Source organism: Panulirus ornatus, chromosome 63 (assembly GCF_036320965.1).
Source record: "Panulirus ornatus isolate Po-2019 chromosome 63, ASM3632096v1, whole genome shotgun sequence".
In the NCBI taxonomy this organism is placed as follows: Eukaryota; Metazoa; Arthropoda; class Malacostraca; order Decapoda; family Palinuridae; genus Panulirus; species Panulirus ornatus.
In genome coordinates this window covers 2033075-2057343 of record NC_092286.1, presented here as the reverse complement: position 1 = coordinate 2057343, position 24269 = coordinate 2033075, and the positions used below count along the sequence as shown (strand labels likewise).

Below are 24269 nucleotides of genomic sequence, written 5' to 3'. Positions count from 1 at the left end.
GCAGCACTGCATTAGGCACACAGGAACAAGTGCTCACCAATAATAGAATTTCTGCATCCCCAATCACATCCCCAAGCAGACACAATAACTACACATCTTCCTGTTATCTTGAATAGAGAGTCTCTCCCACTGAGCAAAGTACCATCCATTCCAGGCATCATGGAAGAAATCTACAGCATTTATTCCCCAAACCAGTGACCTCAACACAAAAGCATCACAGAAACTAAATGCCCTAGCAATGCTAATCAGCACCAGGTTAGGACAAGAAGAACCCCTTATCATCCTGTACAAGTAATTCATCTGTTTCACTTTAAACTAAGCCTAACCCTTTCAAATGCAAATATAACAAAGCTGTAAGCCACTCAGAATTGTGCCCTCACAACAATTGCTGGCGGCCTAGCAACTAAAAACACTCAACACCTTCATAATGAAACAAAGATCCTCCCAGTACAATCCTATCCCAATATGCACAACATATCTATCTGACAACACTCCCACCCAAACCACAATAAAACTAAGCACCAACCCCCAAGAAAATTAAAAAGCTTACCCCTACCTTGCATTTCAATAACCTCTACTCACAGATCCTTCCACCCCAACAAACATAACACTGATAAATTAAATACACACTGAAATAACCTACAAGCACTAAGCAATCAACCTTCCAACCCAGTCTTAAACTTCATCCCACCAGACACTCATATATATGTTACCATCTTATCAGAAACCAATCTCCCCAGACAAACATGAGTCGCACTCTCCCATCTACACTCTGAACATCATCCATTACTATAATACTACAAACACCATTTCCACATATCCCAAGAGTCTTCATGTCTATAAAGAAGACATCAACCTGTATTCTCTCCACATACACACATACATCACAACACTTTATGACTTGTGGTCCTGACTGGTGGATGTGGCCAGCCTCCTGAGTGCTGCAGGAGCCTTAAAAGGATAGAAGAGACTCCTGGAGCTGAAGGGAAAGGTAAACATATACAGCTGACTAGTCAGTCTCTTACCTCTTGCCTTTAGTGTAGAACTTTGTATAAGTTACTCAACATACATTTTGTGATTAATTTTAAACATGTAGCAACTGCACATTCTGATTGTTGCGTATTTAGTGTGAAGTATTTCATATAACCGTGTATTCCTGAAGATGCCTCTTTGAAGGTGAAATGTTGAAGTAAAATGAATAACTTCTACGAATTCTATTTGATCATTCATTCCTTCATAGTTAGTGATAAAATTAAAGAATATGAGATGAATAATTATGAATATGCTGTCATGTTCAATACCACATAGATAAAAGAAAATCTGTTTCTTCATTCACCAATATATATCTCACACATACTTGCCATTTCCCACATCAGTGAGGTAGCATCAAGAAGAGATGACAGAGCGTTAGAGGGAAAAATCCTCACTTGGCTCTTTCCTCTGCTCTTTCTTTAGGAAAGTAATACATGCAAGGGAGGATTTCCTGCCATCTGCTCCTGCCCCACTTAATCACCTTCTATGACACAAAAGGAATACATTGGCAGTATTCTTTCTCCCGTTTCCCCAGGATAACCAATATAATTTTTTTTATCAATACTTGATCACCATATCCTGCATCAGTGAGGTAGCGCTAGAAAACAGACAAAGAATGGCCCATCCACTCATATACACATATATATAGATAAACGTCCATACATGCACATATACATACATATACATATGATAGGAGTGATAGAGATGCTTTCTGGAATGTCTTAAAAGTATATGGTGTGCGAGGTAAGCTGTTAGAAACAGTGAAAATTTTTTGTCAAGGATGTATGGCATGTGTACAAGTAGGAAGAGAGAAGAGTGACTGGTTCCCAGTGGAGGTCGGTCTGTGGCAGGGGTGTGTGATGTCTCCATGGTTGTTTAATTTGTTTATGGATGGGGTGGTGAGGGAAGTAAATGGAAGAGTTTTGGAGAGAGGGGTGAGTATACAGTCTGTTGGGAATGAGGGAGCCTGGGAAGTGAGTCAGTTGTTGTTTGCTGATGATACAGCACTGGTGGCTGATTCAAGTGAGAAACCGAGTTTGGAAAAGTGTGAAAGGAGAAAGTTATGAGCAAATGTGAATAAGAGCAAAGTTATTAGGTTCTGCAGGGTTGCAGGACTAGTTAATTGGGATGTAAGTTTGAATGTAGAAAGGTTGGAGGAAGTGGAGCATTTTAAATATCTGGGAGTGGGCTTGGCAGCAAATGGAACCATGGAAGCGGAAGTGAGTCACAGGGCGGGGGAGGGGGGGCTAAGGTACTGGGAGCAATGAACAATGTGTGGAAGGGGAGAACGTTATCTCAGAGAGCAAAAATGGGTATATTTGAAGGAATAATAGTTCCAACAATATTATATGGTTGTGAGACATGGGCTATAGATAGGGCAGTATGGAGGAGGGTGGATGTGTTGGAAATTAAATGTTTGAGGACAATGTGTGGTGTGAGGTGAGGTGATTTGATCGAGTAAGTAACGAAAGGCTAAGAGAGATGTTTGATAATAAAAAGGGTGTGGTTGAGAGAGCAGAAGAGGGTGATGAAATGGTTTGGACATATGGAGAGAATGAGTGAGGAAAGCTTTAAAGCAATTGGGGCCTGAACATGGAGGAGGGTGAAAGGCATGCATAGAATAGAGTGAATTGGAACAATGGTATACTGGGGTTGACATACTGTCAATGGACTGAAATAGGGCATGTGAAACATCTAGGGTAAACAATGGAAGGGTCTGTGGGGCCTGGATGTGGATGGGGAGCAGTGGTTTCTGTGCATTACACATGACAGTTAGAGACTGAGTGCCAGCAGATGTGGCCTTTCTTCATTTGTTTCCTGGTACTACCTTGCTGATGCAGTGGGCGGTGATTATGTGATGGGGAAAAGACGAGAATGTATACATTATCTCTTTTCATTCATTCATGTATTTGTGCTGTTTCCTGGAGGGCGGGGTGTTGTTGGGAATGGATGAAAGTGAGTAAGTATGAATATGCACATGTGCATATATGTATAAGTATGTTTATGCATATGTTTCTATGTATGTATATGTACGTGTGTATGTATGTATATGTATATGTGTCTCTCTTTGTTTCCTGGCGCTACCTCCCTAATATGGGTATCGGCAATGAAGTAAGAAGAAGAATGATTCATCAAGCTATTCTCATCCTACAGTGGGCAAAAACTAAAATATTCTTTTAAAGTTTGGTCATTGTACTTGAAGAAGTACAAAGTACTAATAAATGTTCAGAGAAGGGCAACAAAAAAATGGTACTGGACTGTTCTTAGGAGAGCTGAGTTACAGAGAAAGGCTAGAGGCCTTCAATTTGCTCACCATGGGAGAGAGAGAAGAAGGGATAATGTATCAACACCAAGTTTTTAAAAAAGCTTAATGATGTAGTAGTAAACAGTTCTTTGAAGGATGTTGGGACTGAACAACAAGAGTCCATAACATGAAATTATAGAAAAAAATTGTTAGAAAGGATGTAAGAAAGTACTTTTTTGGTATAAGAGCAGCTGATGAGTGGAATACACTATGAATCTCAAAAGTTGTCTGATAAAAGAGATGGGGCTCCATGAGTGTTAAACTACCTCCCTGTACAGTACAAATAAGTAATTAAAAATTGGTCATCAGATGTTTCCTATGATACATGGTTGATAAAATTCAACCAGAGTAAATGTAAAGTAATGAGGATGGGTAACAGTGAAAGATGGCCTTGATATGAATATTATCTAGCAGGATATAAATTGCAAGAATCTGCTTGTGAGAAAGACTTGGGAGTCAAAATTGTCTCTAACCAGTTGTTAAAGACCCAACTTAAGAGAACAATTAAGGAGTCTGACCATCTGTTGGCAAATATTAGAACTGCATTCAAGTTCATGGATATGAAAATATTCAGCAAGCTTTTCAATAAACTAAAAAAAGCACTTAAAAATGCACAAAGAGTTACTAAAAAAGGGTCCAGAGGAAGGCAACATAAAAATCAGAATTATAACAGCTGAATTAAAGGGAAAGGCTATAGGCCTTAAATTTGCTCACCATGGAAGATAGGAGAGTGACATTTGACTTGATTGTCACCTTTAAGTTTCTGATCCATACAGATGATGTAGGGGAGCATTTCCTCAAAAGATGTAGGGAAGTATGAGTAGAGGCCATGACATGAAATTAAGGTAAAAATTTTGTTGAAAAAGATACAAAGTATTTCTAAGAATGGAGGATAAATCAAACAAACTTAATGGGGAAGCAGTATATGCACAGAGCATAAATAAGTTTAAAAAGTTGTAAGACAGCAGAGATGGCTTAAGAGATGGGACCCCAGGAGTGCAAAACTACCTCCCCATACAGCACAACGAGATAATTACACCCACCCTCAATAATACATAAGAATGGGACTCCTTCAATGTAATGAAAATTATCTGAGCAGGTAGGAATAAAGAACTTTTGTCAGAAGAGCCTTTCAATCACCAATAGCAACCCTGAAACCTTAGTTCTGGGGCATTTTTATTCAATCTTACCAGAATATGTTTGCATATGCTTAAGTCATGAGAGGAGTCTTGAGTCACGAGGACTAAAGTAACCTACAAAGAGACTTAGACAGCTCCAATATGAAACAGATACATGGTTGATGAAGTCCAACCCTACCAAATGAATGCCTATGAAGATAGGACACAATAAAAGGAAATCTAATGATGACTAACATCTTGAAAGACATAAATTCCAAACATTTCTGTGTGAAAGGGGCTTGTGGACTGATACAGTATGGTCTACCTCCATAAAACCACGCTAGGAAAATCTTTAAAATAAGTAAACTTTCAATTCATTAACATCAAAGTTACTTTCAAGTACACTGATCTGATCTGGAAATTCTAAGAAAATATCTACAACATGCATCAAATCTAATTTTGAGTATACTCATCAACCTAGTTACTCCACTTAAAGAAACTCATATATCTGAAGGAGAAAATTCAATAAGGCAACAAAGACTGTATACTTGAATTATAAGAGCTATGAAGTCAAAGCATATACCTAGATACAACCTAGACTGTGAAACATTATCTTGCTCATCCCACATTACGGAAAACACTGATATCCTTGAGATTGTATAGAGGCAAGAAATAAAAACTGTAACCATATGTCAGGGAACTAAGCTAGAAAGAGTTGCTAGCTGCCATGGAATTACCCACATCATTGGAAAAGAGACAATGGGGAGGCATGATAACCATGTGAAAGTTTATGAACAGATGTGATGAAGTAAGTATTGAACTGTTCTTCAAAAGTGGATATGGCCAGGACTACAAAAAAACACAGAAGGAAGCTGAGTATGAATCAAATTATAAAAGATGAGAAAAAGTATCTCAAAAGCAAAAGAGTTTTGGATTCAAGGGAAAATCTATAGCAGGAAACTGAAAATACAGAGAGTATGAATATGATGAAAAGATGTAATATACAAAAGAAATTTTGTGAGATGGAGCCCAAAGAGTGTAAAACTCCCTTCCTATACTGAAAAAATAAGTAATCATAAATTGGTTTTTCTCTCTGAACACGCACACACAACATCCCTGACAATAAGCAGCCAACTACAAACTCAAAAAAGACTACAAATATTTTTATTTCAATTTAAATATCAAACAGAGAGGATTAACAGTATCTTGCAGCATATAGTTAGCAACAGTAGTCTTCCTATTTATCATATTTAAATATATGTCCAAAATCCTTAAAAAACTATTGAAAAAAATCAGCCATCAGATATATACACAAAGTGAGAAATGTTAGTTGTGACATAAAATAAAGAATTCTAAAATTCACAAAAAATAAGTACAACCAGTTTATACAAGGTCAGAAGAAGTATCTGGTCAACAATATAATATTCTATCTTATTTATGAAATTATGGAACTTTTCTTTTGAATAGTACACTGTCTTCCTTGATTTCACCCAAACCACACTTTTTCACTGCTGGTACAGTGAGTTTTTACAGTGGTTTTGTCCACAGTTTTAGACCTCACTTTCTCAAAATAAAGGATATTCCTCCTTTTATGCATTAATAATGATTATATTACCTTAAAGAGGTTGTAGTTACCAGAACACATAACTTGCTTTCCTTGAACTTCTCGAAGACAACAATTTTACCAAATGTCATATTATGGATATCACTGATAGCTTGGCAGTTTATCCATCACTGGGCTGTTGGATCTGCATTGGGAATGGGAATATATGGCCTCATACAACCACTTCCAAATAATTTTCATTGCTGCTAAATTTCCTGACTTTTTTTTATTGTAATTACAGCACTTTCTATAAGCCATAAAATTAATTGGTCATTTCAAGAACCTTGAACTATTTCTATAACCACCAGTTTCCAAAAAGATGGATTAAAATTCTTTTTATTTTACACTACAAGAGTTTTACTGTTCACTTGGGAGAGAATCCCTAAGATATGAATTAGAGCCTAGAGAAGATGTGGACGTAGTATGATTACGGATGCTAGGGTGAGTTATGTTGAACACAATGCCAATCCGTAAGAAGAAGCGTCGTAGAACAGCTGATAATTCAGGCTTGAGGTTGAAGCACATGATCTCACACAAAAATGGGTAATAGTTGGAGGCATGAGCAGCAAACTGTAAGTAAAAAAGAAAAAATGTCAAATAATTCTATCCACTTTAACTACACTCAGCTAAAAATTTAATGTTACCAACATTGTACTTCATAAATCTACATTCAAAATTATTCAGATCAACATGCTGTTCTGCATATCATATACCCCAAAATAAAAATAAGAGGAAAGTTCATCCAAGGCACTGCAGGTAAAAAACAATCACAGGACTGCTTTTCCTGAGAGATTTTAAAAGTATGATGGTGAAGCAAAATTAGAAAGTATTTAGTGAGTGAGGTAATAGTACAGAGGAATGTCCAAATACATGCACATATAATGACACTTCGAGAAAGCTTTATATGAACAATACTGATGAATAAAATAAAATAAAAAACAGAGACCATAATAACTGAATATTCAATCATACTCTCCTGTTCCAAAACCTAGTTTTAATTTTACTTGAAATTCTGAAACAAAAATAGTTACTTAAAACATTCCCATAAGAGAATTTGTGAGGAAAAGTTGACAAAGAGGATATATGTCAAAAGTGGAGGAAAAAAGGAGTAGGGGGACACTATACTGAAGATGGGAGGATAGAATGAAAAATATGAAGTGTTCAGGCCCTGAACATGAAGGAGGGTGAAAGGAGCACACAGGATAGAATGAACTGGAACGATGTGGTATACAGGGACATGTTGACAATAAATTGAACCAGGGCATGTGAAGCAACCAGGGGAAACCAAGGAAAGGTTTGTGGGGCCAGGTGTGGACTGGAGGCTGTGGTTTTGATGCAATGCACACAACAGCTAGAGATTAGATGTGAGTGAATGCAACCTTTCTTCATCTGTTCCTGGCACTACCTTGCTAATGCAGGAAACAGTGGACAAGTATGAAAGAAAAAGAAGAGAATGATCAATCCATTTACCTAATTTTTATTCTATTACAGGCATACTGAAAATGAAGGTTGAAGTTCACTATTATTTTTTTTAATGATGAAGGCTCCAGTCATGGACAAAAGTCCACATCACAGCTGGGCCTTAAGTGAAACAGACATACTTCAAAGAAAGAGAAATGAGGAAAAATATTTATGAATTTTGGAGGAAATGAAACACCCATCTTTTGTAAAAAGCCAGGTCTCAGTTACTGGGCACTTGCCTAATGGTGGAGGCACACAAGCAGCCTGCTCCATGAAGCAAAAACCAATGTGATATATATATAGAACATGGAAAGTGAATCAGTATTGCAGCATAAGGCAAGTGGATCAAGTTTGGAGATTAGCCTGAGAGAGTTGATAAGTTGAGCCACTCAACCCATACATACATTAAATAACCTTACCAACCAGTCAACAATACAGTAACCCCCTTTTTCAATAAATTCCACTGCAATACCATCCAAACCTGCTGCCTAGCTGGCTTTCATCCTCCACAAAGCTTTTACTACCTCTTCTCTGTTTACCAAATCATTTTCCCTAACCTTCTCACTTTGCACACCACCTCGACCAAAACACCCTATATCTGCCACTCTATCACCAAACGCATTCAACAAACCTTCAAAATACTCACTCCATCTCCTTCTCACATCACCACTACTTGTTATCACCTCCCCGTTTGCTCCCTTCACTGGAGTTCCCATCTGTTCCCCTATCTTACGCACTTTATTTACCTCCTTCCAAAACATCTTTTTATTCTCCCTAAAATTCAATGATACTCTCTCACCCCAACACTCATTTGCCCTTTTCTTCACCTCTTGCACCTTTCTCTTGACCTCCTGCCTCTTCTTTTATACATCTCCCACTCATTTGCATTATTTCCCTGCAAAAATCGTCCAAATGCCTCTCTCTTCTCTTTCACTAACAATCTTACTTCTTCATCCCACCACTCACTACCCTTTCTAATCTGCCCACCTCCCACGCTTCTCATGCCACAAGCATCTTTTGCGCAAGCCATCACTGCTTCCCTAAATACATCCCATTCCTTCCCCACTCCCCTTACCTCCTTTGTTCTCACCTTTTTCCATTCTGTACTCAGTCTCTCCTGGTACTTACTCACACAAGTCTCCTTCCCAAGCTCACTTACTCTCACCACTTTCTTCACCCCAACATTCTCTCTTCTTTTCTGAAACCTCTACAAATCTTCACCTTCACCTCCACAAGATAATGATCAGACATCCCTCCAGTTGCACCTCTCAGCACATTAACATCCAAAGTCTCTCTCTTGCATCTATCAATTAACACAAAATCCAATAACGCTCTCTGGCCATCTCTCCTACTTACATATGTATACTTATGTATATCTCTCTTTTTAAACCAGGTATACGTATACATATACATATACACACACAGACATATACATATATACACATGTACATAATACATACTGTCTGCTTTTATTCATTCCCATCGCCATGCCGCCACACATGAAAATACAGCCCCCTCCCCCTGCATGTGCACGAGGTAGCGCTAGGAAAAGACAACAAAGGCCACACTCGCCCACACCCAGCCTCCAGTTGTCATGTACAATATATATAAATATATATATATTATTCATTCATTCCCATCGCCACCTCGCCACACATGGAATAATATCCCCCTCCCCCCTCATGTGCGCGAGGTAGCGCTAGGAAAAAACAACAAAGGCAACATTCATTCACACTCAGTCTCTAGCTGTCATGCAATACTGCCCGAAACCACAGCTCCCTTTCCACATCCAGGCCCCACACAACTTTCCATTGTTTACCCCAGACACTTCACATGCCCTGATTTAATCCATTGCCAGCACGTCAACCCCGGTATACCACATCGATCCAATTCACTCTATTCCTTGCCCTCCTTTCACCCTCCTGCATGTTCAGGCCCCGATCACACAAAATCTTTTTCACTCCATCTTTCCACCTCCAATTTGGTCTCCCACTTCTCGTTCCCTCCACCTCCGACACATATATCCTCTTGGTCAATCTTTCCTCACTCATTCTCTCCATGTGACCAAACCAATTCAAAACACCCTCTTTTGCTCTCTCAACCACGCTCTTTTTATTTCCACACATCTCTCTTACCCTTACATTACTTACTCGATCAAACCACCTCACACCACATATCGTCCTCAAACATCTCATTTCCAGCACATCCACACTCCTCCGCACAACTCTATCCATAGCCCATGCCTCGCAACCATATAACATTGTTGGAACCACTATTCCTTCAAACATACCCATTTTTGTTTTCCAAGATAATGTTCTCGACTTCCACACATTCTTCAAGGCTACCAGGATTTTTGCCCCCTCCCCCACCCTATGATTCACTTCCGCTTCCATGGTTCCATCCGCTGTCAGATCCACTCCCAGATATCTAAAACACTTTACTTCCTCCAGTTTTTCTCCAATCAAACTTACCTCCCAATTGACTTGACCCTCAACCCTACTGTACCTAATAACCTTGCTCTTATTCACATTTACTCTTAACTTTCTTCTTTCACACACTTTACCAAACTCAGTCACCAGCTTCTGCAGTTTCTCACATGAATCAGCTACCAGCGCTGTATCATCAGCGAACAACAACTGACTCACTTCCCAAGCTCTCTCATCCCCAACAGACTTCATACTTGCACCTCTTTCCAAAACTCTTGCATTCACCTCCCTAACAACCCCATCCATAAACAAATTAAACAACCATGGAGACATCACACACCCCTGCCGCAACCCTACATTCACTGAGAACCAATCACTTTCCTCTCTTCCTACACGTTCATATGACTTACCTCCTCGATAAAAATTTTTCACTGCTTCTAACAACTTGCCTCCCACACCATATATTCTTAATACCTTCCACAGAGCATCTCTATCAACTCTATCATATGCCTTTTCCAGATCCATAAATGCTACATACAAATCCATTTGCTTTACTAAGTATTTCTCACATACATTCTTCAAAGCAAACACCTGATCCACACATCCTCTACCACTTCTGAAACCACAAAAAAAAAAAAAAAAAAAAAAAAAAAAAAAAAAAAAAACGAGAGGGGAGGATTTCCAGCCCCCCAGCTCCCTTCCCTTTTAGTCGCCTTCTACGACACGCAGGGAATACGTGGGAAGTATTTTTTTCTCCCCTATCCCCAGGGATAATATATATATATATATATATATATATATATATATATATATATATATATATATATCTTTTATTTTTTTTATTTTATTTTTATACTTTGTCGCTGTCTCCCGCGTTTGCGAGGTAGCGCAAGGAAACAGACGAAAGAAATGGCCCAACCCCCCCCCATACACATGTATATACATACGTCCACACACGCAAATATACATACCTACACAGCCTTCCATGGTTTACCCCAGACGCTTCACATGCCTTGATTCAATCCACTGACAGCACGTCAACCCCGGTATACCACATCGCTCCAATTCACTCTATTCCTTGCCCTCCTTTCACCCTCCCGCATGTTCAGGCCCCGATCACACAAAATCTTTTTCACTCCATCTTTCCACCTCCAATTTGGTCTCCCTCTTCTCCTCGTTCCCTCCACCTCCGACACATATATCCTCTTGGTCAATCTCTCCTCACTCATTCTCTCCATGTGCCCAAACCACTTCAAAACACCCTCTTCTGCTCTCTCAACCACGCTCTTTTTATTTCCACACATCTCTCTTACCCTTACGTTACTCACTCGATCAAACCACCTCACACCACACATTGTCCTCAAACATCTCATTTCCAGCACATCCATCCTCCTGCGCACAACTCTATCCATAGCCCACGCCTCGCAACCATACAACATTGTTGGAACCACTATTCATTCAAACATACCCATTTTTGCTTTCCGAGATAATGTTCTCGACTTCCACACATTCTTCAAGGCCCCCAGAATTTTCGCCCCCTCCCCCACCCTATGATCCACTTCCGCTTCCATGGTTCCATCCGCTGCCAGATCCACTCCCAGATATCTAAAACACTTCACTTCCTCCAGTTTTTCTCCATTCAAACTCACCTCCCAATTGACTTGACCCTCAACCCTACTGTACCTAATAACCTTGCTCTTATTCACATTTACTCTTAACTTTCTTCTTCCACACACTTTACCAAACTCAGTCACCAGCTTCTGCAGTTTCTCACATGAATCAGCCACCAGCGCTGTATCATCAGCGAACATCAACTGACTCACTTCCCAAGCTCTCTCATCCCCGACAGACTTCATACTTGCCCCTCTTTCCAAAACTCTTGCATTCACCTCCCTAACAACCCCATCCATAAACAAATTAACCAACCATGGAGACATCACACACCCCTGCCACAAACCTACATTCACTGAGAACCAATCACTTTCCTCTCTTCCTACACGTACACATGCCTTACATCCTCGATAAAAACTTTTCATTGCTTCTAACAACTTGCCTCCCACACCATATATTCTTAATACCTTCCACAGAGCATCTCTATCAACTCTATCATATGCCTTCTCCAGATCCATAAATGCTACATACAAATCCATTTGCTTTTCTAAGTATTTCTCACATACATTCTTCAAAGCAAACACCTGATCCACACATCCTCTACCACTTCTGAAACCACACTGCTCTTCCCCAATCTGATGCTCTGTACATGCCTTCACCCTCTCAATCAATACCCTCCCATATAATTTACCAGGAATGCTCAACAAACTTATACCTCTGTAATTGGAGCATTCACTCTTATCCCCTTTGCATTTGTACAATGGCACTATGCACGCATTCCGCCAATCCTCAGGCACCTCACCATGAGTCATACATACATTAAATAACCTTACCAACCAGTCAATAATACAGTCACCCCCTTTTTTAATAAATTCCACTGCAATACCATCCAAACCTGCTGCCTTGCCGGCTTCCATCTTCCGCAAAGCTTTTACTACCTCTTCTCTGTTTACCAAATCATTTTCTCTAACCCTCTCACTTTGCACACCACCTCGACCAAAACACACTATATCTGCCACTCTATCATCAAACACATTCAACAAACCTTCAAAATACTCACTCCATCTCCTTCTCACATCACCACTACTTGTTATCACCTCCCCATTTGCACCCTTCACTGAAGTTCCCATTTGCTCCCTTGTCTTACGCACTTTATTTACCTCCTTCCAGAACATCTTTTTTTTCTCCCTAAAATTTAATGATACTTTCTCAACCCAACTCTCATTTGCCCTCTTTTTCACCTCTTGCACCTTTCTCTTGACTTCCTGTCTCTTTCTTTTATACATCTCCCACTCAATTGCATTTTTTCCCTGCAAAAATCCTCCAAATGCCTCTCTCTTCTCTTTCACTAATAATCTTCCTTCTTCATGCCACCACTCACTACCCTTTCTAATCAACCCACCTCCCACACTTCTCATGCCACAAGCATCTTTTGCGCAATCCATCATTGATTCCCTAAATACATCCCATTCCTCCCCCACTCCCCTTACTTCCATTGTTCTCACCTTTTTCCATTCTGTACTCAGTCTCTCCTGGTACTTCCTCACACAAGTCTCCTTCCCAAGCTCACTTACTCTGACCACCCTCTTCACCCCAACATTCACTCTTCTTTTCTGAAAACCCATACAAATCTTCACCTTAGCCTCCACAAGATAATGATCAGACATCCCTCCAGTTTCGGAAAGAGGGGCAAGTATGAAGTCTGTTAGGGATGAGAGAGCTTGGGAAGTGAGTCAGTTGTTGTTCGCTGATGACACAGCACTGGTGGCTGATTCATGTGAGAAACTGCAGAAGCTGGTGACTGAGTTTGGTAAAGTGTGTGAAAGAAGAAAGTTAAGAGTAAATGTGAATAAAAGCAAGGTAATTAGGTACAGTAGGGTTGAGGGTCAAGTCAATTGGGAGGTAAGTTTGAATGGAGAAAAACTGGAGGAAGTAAAGTGTTTTAGATATCCGGGAGTTGATCTGGCAGCGGATGGAAACATGGAAGCAGAAGTGGATCATAGGGTGGGGGAGGGGGCGAAAATCCTGGGAGCCATGAAGAATGTGTGGAAGTCGAGAACATTATCTCGGAAAGCAAAAATGGGTATGTTTGAAGGAATAGTGGTTCCAACAATGTTGTATGGTTGTGAGGCGTGGGCTATGGATACAGTTGTGCGCAGGAGGATGGATGTGCTGGAAATGAGATGTTTGAGGACAATGTGTGGTGTGAGGTGGTTTGATCGAGTAAGTAACGTAAGGGTAAGAGAGATGTGTGGAAATAAAAAGAGCGTGGTTGAGAGAGCAGAAGAGGGTGTTTTGAAATGGTTTGGGCACATGGAGAGAATGAGTGAGGAAAGATTGACCAAGAGGATATATATGTCGGAGGTGGAGGGAACGAGGAGAAGTGGGAGACCAAATTGGAGGTGGAAAGATGGAGTGAAAAAGATTTTGTGTGATCGGGGCCTGAACATGCAGGAGGGTGAAAGGAGGGCAAGGAATAGAGTGAATTGGACCGATGTGGTATACCGGGGTTGACGTGCTGTCAGTGGATTGAATCAGGGCATGTGAAGCGTCTGGGGTAAACCATGGAAAGCTGTGTAGGTATGTATATTTGCGTGTGTGGACGTATGTATATACATGTGTATGGGGGTGGGTTGGGCCATTTCTTTCGTCTGTTTCCTTGCGCTACCTCGCAAACGCGGGAGACAGTGACAAAGCCAAAAAAAAAAAAAAAAAATATATATATATATATATATATATATATATATATATATATTAAATAACCTTACCAACCAGTCAACAATACAGTCACCCCCTTTCTTAATAAATTCCACTGCAATACCATCCAAACCTGCTGCCTTGCCGGCTTTCATCTTCCGCAAAGCTTTTACTACCTCTTCTCTGTTTACCAAATCATTTTCCCTAACCCTCTCACTTTGCACACCACCTCGACCAAAACACCCTATATCTGCCACTCTGTCATCAGACACATTCAACAAACCTTCAAAATACTCATTCCATCTCCTTCTCACATCACCGCTACTTGTTATCACCTCCCCATTTACGCCCTTCACTGAAGTTCCCATTTGCTCCCTTGTCTTACGCACCCTATTTACCTCCTTCCAGAACATCTTTTTATTTTCCCTAAAATTTACTGATAGTCTCTCACCCCAACTCTCATTTGCCCTTTTTTTCACCTCTTGCACCTTTCTCTTGACCTCCTGTCTCTTTCTTTTATACTTCTCCCACTCAATTGCATTTTTTCCCTGCAAAAATCGTCCAAATGCCTCTCTCTTCTCTTTCACTAATACTCTTACTTCTTCATCCCACCACTCACTACCCTTTCTAAACAGCCCACCTCCCACTCTTCTCATGCCACAAGCATCTTTTGCGCAATCCATCACTGATTCCCTAAATACATCCCATTCCTCCCCCACTCCCCTTACTTCCATTGTTCTCACCTTTTTCCATTCTGTACACAGTATGTATGACTCATGGTGAGGTGCCTGAGGATTGGCGGAATGCGTGCATAGTGCCATTGTACAAAGGCAAAGGGGATAAGAGTGAGTGCTCAAATTACAGAGGTATAAGTTTGTTGAGTATTCCTGGTAAATTATATGGGGGGGTATTGATTGAGAGGGTGAAGGCATGTACAGAGCATCAGATTGGGGAAGAGCAGTGCGGTTTCAGAAGTGGTAGAGGATGTGTGGATCAGGTGTTTGCTTTGAAGAATGTATGTGAGAAATACTTAGAAAAGCAAATGGATTTGTATGTAGCATTTATGGATCTGGAGAAGGCATATGATAGAGTTGATAGAGATGCTCTGTGGAAGGTATTAAGAATATATGGTGTGGGAGGCAAGTTGTTAGAAGCAGTGAAAAGTTTTTATCGAGGATGTAAGGCATGTGTACGTGTAGGAAGAGAGGAAAGTGATTGGTTCTCAGTGAATGTAGGTTTGCGGCAGGGGTGTGTGATGTCTCCATGGTTGTTTAATTTGTTTATGGATGGGGTTGTAAGGGAGGTAAATGCAAGAGTCCTGGAAAGAGGGGCAAGTATGAAGTCTGTTGGGGATGAGAGAGCTTGGGAAGTGAGTCAGTTGTTGTTCGCTGATGATACAGCGCTGGTGGCTGATTCATGTGAGAAACTGGAGAAGCTGGTGACTGAGTTTGGTAAAGTGTGTGGAAGAAGAAAGTTGAGAGTAAATGTGAATAAGAGCAAGGTTATTAGGTACAGTAGGGGTGAGGGTCAAGTCAATTGGGAGGTGAGTTTGAATGGAGAAAAACTGGAGGAAGTGAAGTGTTTTAGATATCTGGGAGTGGATCTGTCAGCGGATGGAACCATGGAAGCGGAAGTGGATCATAGGGTGGGGGAGGGGGCGAAAATTTTGGGAGCCTTGAAAAATGTGTGGAAGTCGAGAACACTATCTCGGAAAGCAAAAATGGGTATGTTTGAGGGAATAGTGGTTCCAACAATGTTGTATGGTTGCGAGGCGTGGGCTATGGATAGAGATGTGCGCAGGAGGATGGATGTGCTGGAAATGAGATGTTTGAGGACAATGTGTGGTGTGAGGTGGTTTGATCGAGTAAGTAACGTAAGGGTAAGAGAGATGTGTGGAAATAAAAAGAGCGTGGTTGAGAGAGCAGAAGAGGGTGTTTTGAAATGGTTTGGGCACATGGAGAGAATGAGTGAGGAGAGATTGACCAAGAGGATATATGTGTCGGAGGTGGAGGGAACGAGGAGAAGAGGGAGACCAAATTGGAGGTGGAAAGATGGAGTGAAAAAGATTTTGTGTGATCGGGGCCTGAACATGCAGGAGGGTGAAAGGAGGGCAAGAAATAGAGTGAATTGGAGTCATGTGGTATACAGGGGTTGACGTGCTGTCAGTGGATTGAAGCAAGGCATGTGAAGCGTCTGGGGTAAACCATGGAAAGCTGTGTAGGTATGTATATTTGCGTGTGTGGACGTGTGTATGTACATGTGTATGGGGGGGGGGGTTGGGCCATTTCTTTCGTCTGTTTCCTTGCGCTACCTCGCAAACGCGGGAGACAGCGACAAAGTATAAAAAAAAAAAAAAAAAAAAAAAAAAAAAAAAATATATATATATATATATATATATATATATATATATATATATATATATATATATATATGGTGGTGGGATGAAGAAGTAAGAGTATTAGTGAAAGAGAAGAGAGAGGCATTTGGATGATTTTTGCAGGGAAAAAATGCAATTGAGTGGGAGATGTATAAAAGAAAGAGACAGGAGGTCAAGAGAAAGGTGCAAGAGGTGAAAAAAAGGGCAAATGAGAGTTGGGGTGAGAGAGTATCATTAAATTTTAGGGAGAATAAAAAGATGTTCTGGAAGGAGGTAAATAAAGTGCGTAAGACAAGGGAGCAAATGGGAACTTCAGTGAAGGGCGCAAATGGGGAGGTGATAACAAGTAGTGGTGATGTGAGAAGGAGATGGAGTGAGTATTTTGAAGGTTTGTTGAATGTGTTTGATGATATAATGGCAGATATAGGGTGTTTTGGTCGAGGTGGTGTGCAAAGTGAGAGGGTTAGGGAAAATGATTTGGTAAACAGAGAAGAGGTAGTGAAAGCTTTGCGGAAGATGAAAGCCGGCAAGGCAGCAGGTTTGGATGGTATTGCAGTGGAATTTATTAAAAAAGGGGGTGACTGTATTGTTGACTGGTTGGTAAGGTTATTTAATGTATGTATGACTCATGGTGAGGTGCCTGAGGATTGGCGGAATGCGTGCATAGTGCCATTGTACAAAGGCAAAGGGGAAAAGAGTGAGTGCTCAAATTACAGAGGTATAAGTTTGTTGAGTATTCCTGGTAAATTATATGGGAGGGTACTGATTGAGAGGGTGAAGGCATGTACAGAGCATCAGATTGGGGAAGAGCAGTGTGGTTTCAGAAGTGGTAGAGGATGTGTGGATCACTTGTTTGCTTTGAAGAATGTATGTGAGAAATACTTAGAAAAGCAAATGGATTTGTATGTAGCATTTATGGATCTGGAGAAGGCATATGATAGAGTTGATAGAGATGCTCTGTGGAAGGTATTAAGAATATATGGTGTGGGAGGCAAGTTGTTAGAAGCAGTGAAAAGTTTTTATCGAGGATGTAAGGCATGTGTACGTGTAGGAAGAGAGGAAAGTGATTGGTTCTCAGTGAATGTAGGTTTGCGGCAGGGGTGTGTGATGTCTCCATGGTTGTTTAATTCGTTTATGGATGGGGTTGTTAGGGAGGTGAATGCAAGAGTTTTGGAAAGAGGGGCAAGTATGAAGTCTGTTGGGGATGAGAGAGCTTGGGAAGTGAGTCAGTTGTTCGCTGATGATACAGCGCTGGTGGCTGATTCATGTGAGAAACTGCAGAAGCTGGTGAGTGAGTTTGGTAAAGTGTGTGAAAGAAGAAAGTTAAGAGTAAATGTGAATAAGAGCAAGGTTATTAGGTACAGTAGGGTTGAGGGTCAAGTCAATTGGGAGGTGAGTTTGAATGGAGAAAAACTGGAGGAAGTGAAGTGTTTTAGATATCTGGCAGCGGATGGAACCATGGAAGCGGAAGTGGATCATAGGGTGGGGGAGGGGGCGAAAATTCTGGGAGCCTTGAAGAATGTGTGGAGGTCGAGAACATTATCTCGGAAAGCAAAAATGGGTATGTTTGAAGGAATAGTGGTTCCAACAATGTTGTATGGTTGCGAGGCGTGGGCTATGGATAGAGTTGTGCGCACGAGGATGGATGTGCTGGAAATGAGATGTTTGAGGACAATGTGTGGTGTGAGGTGGTTTGATCGAGTAAGTGACGTAAGGGTAAGAGAGATGTGTGGAAATAAAAAGAGCGTGGTTGAGAGAGCAGAAGAGGGTGTTTTGAAATGGTTTGGGCATATGGAGAGAATGAGTGAGGAAAGATTGACCAAGAGGATATATGTGTCGGAGGTGGAGGGAACGAGGAGAAGAGGGAGACCAAATTGGAGGTGGAAAGATGGAGTGAAGAAGATTTTGAGTGATCGGGGCCTGAACATGCAGGAGGGTGAAAGGAGGGCAAGGAATAGAGTGAATTGGAGCGATGTGTTATACCGGGGTTGACGTGCTGTCAGTGGATTGAATCAGGGCATGTGAAGCGTCTGGGGTAAACCATGGAAAGCTGTGTAGGTATGTATATTTGCGTGTGTGGACATATGTATACACATGTGTATGGGGGTGGGTTGGGCCATTTCTTTCGTCTGTTTCGTTGCGCTACCTCGCAAACGCGGAAGACAGCGGCAAAAAAAAAAAAAAATATATATATATATAAAATAAAGTATGATAAATAAATAAATATACGTATACATATACATATACATATGTGTGTGTGTGTGTGTGTGTGTGTGTGTGTGTGTGTGTGTGTGTGTGTGTGTGTGTGTCTGTGTGTGTGTGTGTGTGTGTGTGTGTGTGTGTGTGTGTGTGTGCGTGTGCGAGTAGGAAGAAAGGAAAGTGACTGGTTCCCAGTCAATGTCAGTTTGCAACAGGGGTGCATGATGTCTCCATGGTTGTTTAATTAGTTTATGGGCGGAGTGGTTAGGGAGTTGAATGCAAGAGTTTTTAAGAGAGGAGCATGTATGCAGGCTGTTGTGGATGAGAGAGCTTGGGAAGTGAGTCAGTTGTTCGCTGATAATACAGCGCTGGTGGCTGATTCGGCTGAGAAACTGCAGGGGTTGGTGATTGAGTTTGGTAAAGTGTGTGAAAGAAGAATGTTGAGAGTAAATGTGAATAAGAGCAAGGTTATTAGGTTCAGTAGGGGTGAGAGACAAAGTAATTGGGAGGTAAGTTTGAATGGAGAAAAACTGGAGAAAGTGAAGTGTTTTAGATATCTAGGAGTGGATATAGCAGTGGATGGAACCATGGAAGCGGAAGTGAATCACAGGGTGGGAGAGGGGGCAAAGGTTCTGGGAGCGGTGAAGAATGCATGGAAGGCAAGAATGTTATATCAGAGAGCAAATATGGGTATGTTTGAGGGAATAGTGGTTCCAACAATGTTGTATGGTTGCGAGGTATGGGCTATAGATAGGGTTGTGTGGAGGAGGGTGAATATGTTGGAAATGAAATGTTTGAGGACAATATGTGATGTGAGGTGGTTGATCGAATAAGTAATGAAAAGGTAAGAGAGATGTGTGATAATAAAAAGAGTGTGGCTGAGAGAACAGAAGAGGGTGTATTGAAATGGTTTGGTCAAATGCAGAGAATGAGTGAAGAAAGACTGACAAAGAGGATATATGTGTCAGAGGTGGAGGGAACGAGGAAGTGGGAGACCAAATGGGAGGTGGAAGGATGGAGTGAAAAAGATTTTGAGCGATCAGGGCCTGAACATACAGGAGGCTGAAAGGCATGCAAGGAATAGAGTGAATTGGAAAGATGTGGCATACCAGAGTCAACGCGCTGTCAATGGATTGAACCAGGGCATGTGAAGCATGTGGGGTAAACCATGGAAAGCTTTGGGGCCTGGATATGGAAAAGGAGCTGTGGTTTCGGTGCATCACACAAGACAGCTTGAGACTGAGCGTGAACAAATGTGGCCTTTGTTGTCTTTTCTTAGCACTACCTTGTGCCAGCATGGGTAGGGGGGTGCCATTTCGTGTATGGCAGGGTGGCAACGGGAATGGATGAAGGCAGGAAGTATGTATATGTACATGTGTATATAGGTATATGTCTGTGTATGTACATGTATGTATACATCGAAATGTATAGATAAGTATATGGGCATGTGTAGGTATTTATGTATATCCATGTGTATGTGGGCCAGTTGGGCCATTTCTTTCGTCTGTTTCCTTGTGCTACCTCGCTAACATAGAAGACAGCGAATAAGTAAAAAAAATAAATAATATCATAATTATTGGTGGAATGTATGCATAGTGCCATTGTATAAAGGCAAAGGGGATAAAGGTGACTTCAAATTACAGAGGTATAAGCTTGTTGAGTATTCCTGGGAAATCATATTTATTTATTCATTTTGCTTTGTCGCTGTCTCCTGCGTTAGCGAGGTAGCACAAGGAAACAGACGAAAGAATGGACCAACCCACCCACATACACATGTATATCCATACACGTCCACACACGCAAATATACATACCTATACATCTCAATGTACACATATATATATATATTTATATACACACACAGACATATACATATATACACATGTACATATTTCATACTGTCTGCCTTTATTCATTCCCATCGCCACCTCGCCACACATGGAATAACAACCCCCTCCCCCCTCATGTGTGCGAGGTAGTGCTAGGAAAAGACAACAAAGGCCCCATTTGTCCACACTCAGTCTCTAGCTGTCATGGGAAATCATATGGGAGTGTATTCATTGAGAGGGTAAAAGCATGTACAGAGAATCAGATTGGGGAAGAGCAGTGTGATTTCAGAAGTGGAAGAGGATGTGTGTATCAGGTGTTTGCTATGAAGAATGTATATGAGAAATACTTAGAAAAACAGATGGATTTGTATGTAGCACTTATGGATCTGGAGAAGGCATATGATAGGGTTGATAGAGATACTTTATGGAAGGTATTAAGAGTATATGGTGTGGGATGTAAGATGCTAGAAGCAAGGTTATTAAGTTCAGTAGGGTTGAGGGTCAAGTTAACTGGAAGGTAAGTTTGAATGGAGAAAAACTGGAGGAAGTGAATTGTTTTAGATATCTGGAAGAGGATTTAGCAGCATACAGAGCCATGAAAGCAGAAGTGAGTCACAGGGTGGGGGAGGGGACGAAGGTTCTGGGAGTGTTGAGGAATGTGTGGAAGGCAAGAATGTTATCTTGGAGAGCAAAAATGGGTATGTTTGAAAGAATAGCAATTCCAACAATGTTATGTGGTTGCGGGTGTTGGAAATGAAATGTATGAGGACAACATGTGGTGTGAAGTGGTTTGACCGAGTAAGTAATGAAAGGGTGGGAGAGATGTGTGGAAATACAAAAGAGTGTGGTTGAGAGAGCAGAAGGTGTGTTGAAATGGTTTGGTCAGATGGAGAGAATGAGTGAGAAAAGACTGACAAAGAGGATTATATTTGTCAGAGGTGGCTGGAACAAGGAGAAGCAGGAGACCAAATTGGAGGTGGAAGGATGAAGTGAAAAAGATTTTGAGCAATCGGGGCCTGAACATACAGGAAAGTGAAGGGGGTGCAAGGAATGGAGTGAATTGGAATGACGTGGTATACCAGGGTCAACATGCTGTCACTGGATTGAACCAGGGAAGGTGAAGTGTCTGGGGTAAACCATGGAAAGTTTTGTAGTTGTGGTTTTGGTGCATTACACATGAAAGCTAGAGACTGAGTGTGAACGAATGTGGCCTTTTTTGTCTTTTCCTAGCACTACACAAATTCATACATGCATATGAATATAAGCTTAAATCTTTCCATGGACACACATCCACCCATTAACATAAAAATGCTGTACATTGAAAGCATCAATCATTTATAGAGAACAAATCTGAATCTTACCTGATCATTGGACATTTTGTGGATATTGGTAAGAAAAAGAAGAATTAGACTGGTCCATGCCTCTCGGTGAGACTCAGGAAGCGACAGGAAATATTCCAAGCCAGAACGACAGACGGAGATAAGACTTTCTTGTACCTACAATTAAATTCAAAAATGGCTTCTGGAGTAAAGTAAATCACCATCATACCACACACATTATGGAATGCATTACATTTATACATATCATACTTGTAATATGAAGATAATCTGATCTCTCAACATATTTACTTTCACTATGTATTTTCAGGATGATACAAATACTTTTTCCAAAAAAACACTCAATATCTAAAGAAAGCTGAAATGTTACCAGGATGTTGAAATATTCATTTATCTTTCTGTATCTCTGATGCCCAATCTCTATGGGAACTCCCTCATGGGGTGGAAACAGCTAAAGTCTCCTTAACTGTGAAACTTCAGTATTGCTTCTTAGCCTTTAGCGCCCCATCCTTAGCTAGCCAATGGCAGAGGGGAACTCCAACACAACATTTTTTGGGGCTCTTACCTACTGTTCCTACCAACTACTTCAACCAAATATGTCTACCTAATATTCTTTGTTCTAGCCCTGCTTTTTGGCAAAATTGTAGAAGCATTTGATAGAAGTAGTAGGTAGGAGTATTAGGTAGAAGTTGTTGACATATAATCCTAATTAAATAAATCAATGGAGAATGGATTGCTACTTTTGAAGGTGTGGGGAAAAAAGCATGATATATCAAAATCTGCTTTGATCCTATTACAACACTAAAACAGTCACTGTTTTACTATAGAATTAATAACTTTAAAAACAGAGCATTTCCAAAATTCAAATACACCACTGGTTAAGATAAATAAGTTACATTCTACCATTCATTGGGAGCAGCTGAATGAGTGTGTTAGTGGTTTTGATGCCCAAGACCGAGTTATAGTGATGGGTGATTTGAATGCAAAGGTGAGTAATGTGGCAGTTGAGGGAATAATTGGTATACATGGGGTGTTCAGTGTTGTAAATGGAAATGGTGAAGAGCTTGTAGATTTATGTGCTGAAAAAGGACTGGTGATTGGGAATACCTGGTTTAAGAAGCGAGATATACATAAGTATACATATGTAAGTAGGAGAGATGGCCAGAGAGCGTTATTGGATTACGTGGTAATTGATAGGCGCGAAAGAGAGACTTTTGGATGTTAATGTGCTATGAGGTGCAATTGGAGGGATGTTTGATCATTATCTTGTGGAGGTGAAGGTGAAGATTTGTGGGGGTTTTCAGAAAAGAAGAATGTTGGGGTGAAGAGAGTGGTGAGAGTAAGTGAGCTTGGGAAGGAGACTTGTGTGAGGAAGTACCAGGAGAGACTGAGTACAGAATGGAAAAAGGTGAGAACAAAGGAGGTAAGGGGAGTGGGGGAGGAATGGGATGTATTTAGGGAAGCAGTGATGGCTTGCACAAAAGATGCTTGTGGCATGAGAAGTGTGGGAGGTGGGCTGATTAGAAAGGGTAGTGAGTGGTGGGATGAAGTAAGATTGTTAGTGAAAGAGAAGAGAGAGGCATTTGGATGATTTTTGCAGGGAAAAAATGCAAATGAGTGGGAGAAGTATAAAAGAAAGAGGCAGGAGGTCAAGAGAAAGGTGCAAGAGGTGAAAAAGAGGGCAAATGAGAGTTGGGGTGACAGTATCATTAAATTTTAGGGAGAAGGAAAAAAGATGTTTTGGAAGGAGGTAAATAAAGTGCATAAGACAAGGGAGCAAATGGGAACTTCAGTGAAGGGAGCTATTGGGGAGGTGATAACAAGTAGTGGTGATGTGAGAAGGAGATGGAGTGAGTATTTTGAAGGTTTGTTGAATGTGTTTGATGATAGAGTGGCAGATATAGGGTGTTTTGGTCGAGTTAGTGTGCAAAGTGAGAAGGTTAGGGAAAATGATTTGGTAAACAGAGAAGAGGTAGTAAAAGCTTTGCGGAAGATGAAAGCCAGCAAGGCAGCAGGTTTGGATAGTATTGCAGTGGAATTTATTAAAAAATGGGGTGACTGTATTGTTGACTGGTTGGTAAGGTTATTTAATGTATGTATGATTCATGGTGAGGTGCCTGAGGATGGGCAGAATGCTTGCATAGTGCCATTGTACAAAGGCAAAGGGGATAAGAGTGAGAGCTCAAATTACAGAGGTATAAGTTTGCTGAGTATTCCTGGTAAATTATATGGTAGAGTATTGATTGAGAGGGTGAAGGCATGTACAGAGCATCAG

General features: G+C 40.9%; 1 protein-coding gene across 2 annotated transcripts in view; it reads right to left on the bottom strand.

Moving 5' to 3' along the window:
- Positions 1 to 5604: 5604 nt before the first annotated feature.
- The window catches only part of Sec71 (ADP ribosylation factor guanine nucleotide exchange factor Sec71), a 399392-nt gene continuing 380727 nt past the window's right edge, over positions 5605 to 24269 (bottom strand). Inside the window, exons 34-35 of one of the 2 annotated variants that reach the window (XM_071656502.1) lie at positions 22019 to 22153; positions 5605 to 6628 (exon numbers count right to left, since the gene is read on the bottom strand). In XM_071656502.1, coding sequence (XP_071512603.1) covers positions 6416 to 6628; positions 22019 to 22153 — 348 coding nt within the window. In that variant the 3' untranslated portion in view covers positions 5605 to 6415. The remainder of the gene's footprint in view (positions 6629 to 22018; positions 22154 to 24269) is intronic. The other variant, XM_071656503.1, reaches the window with a different exon arrangement.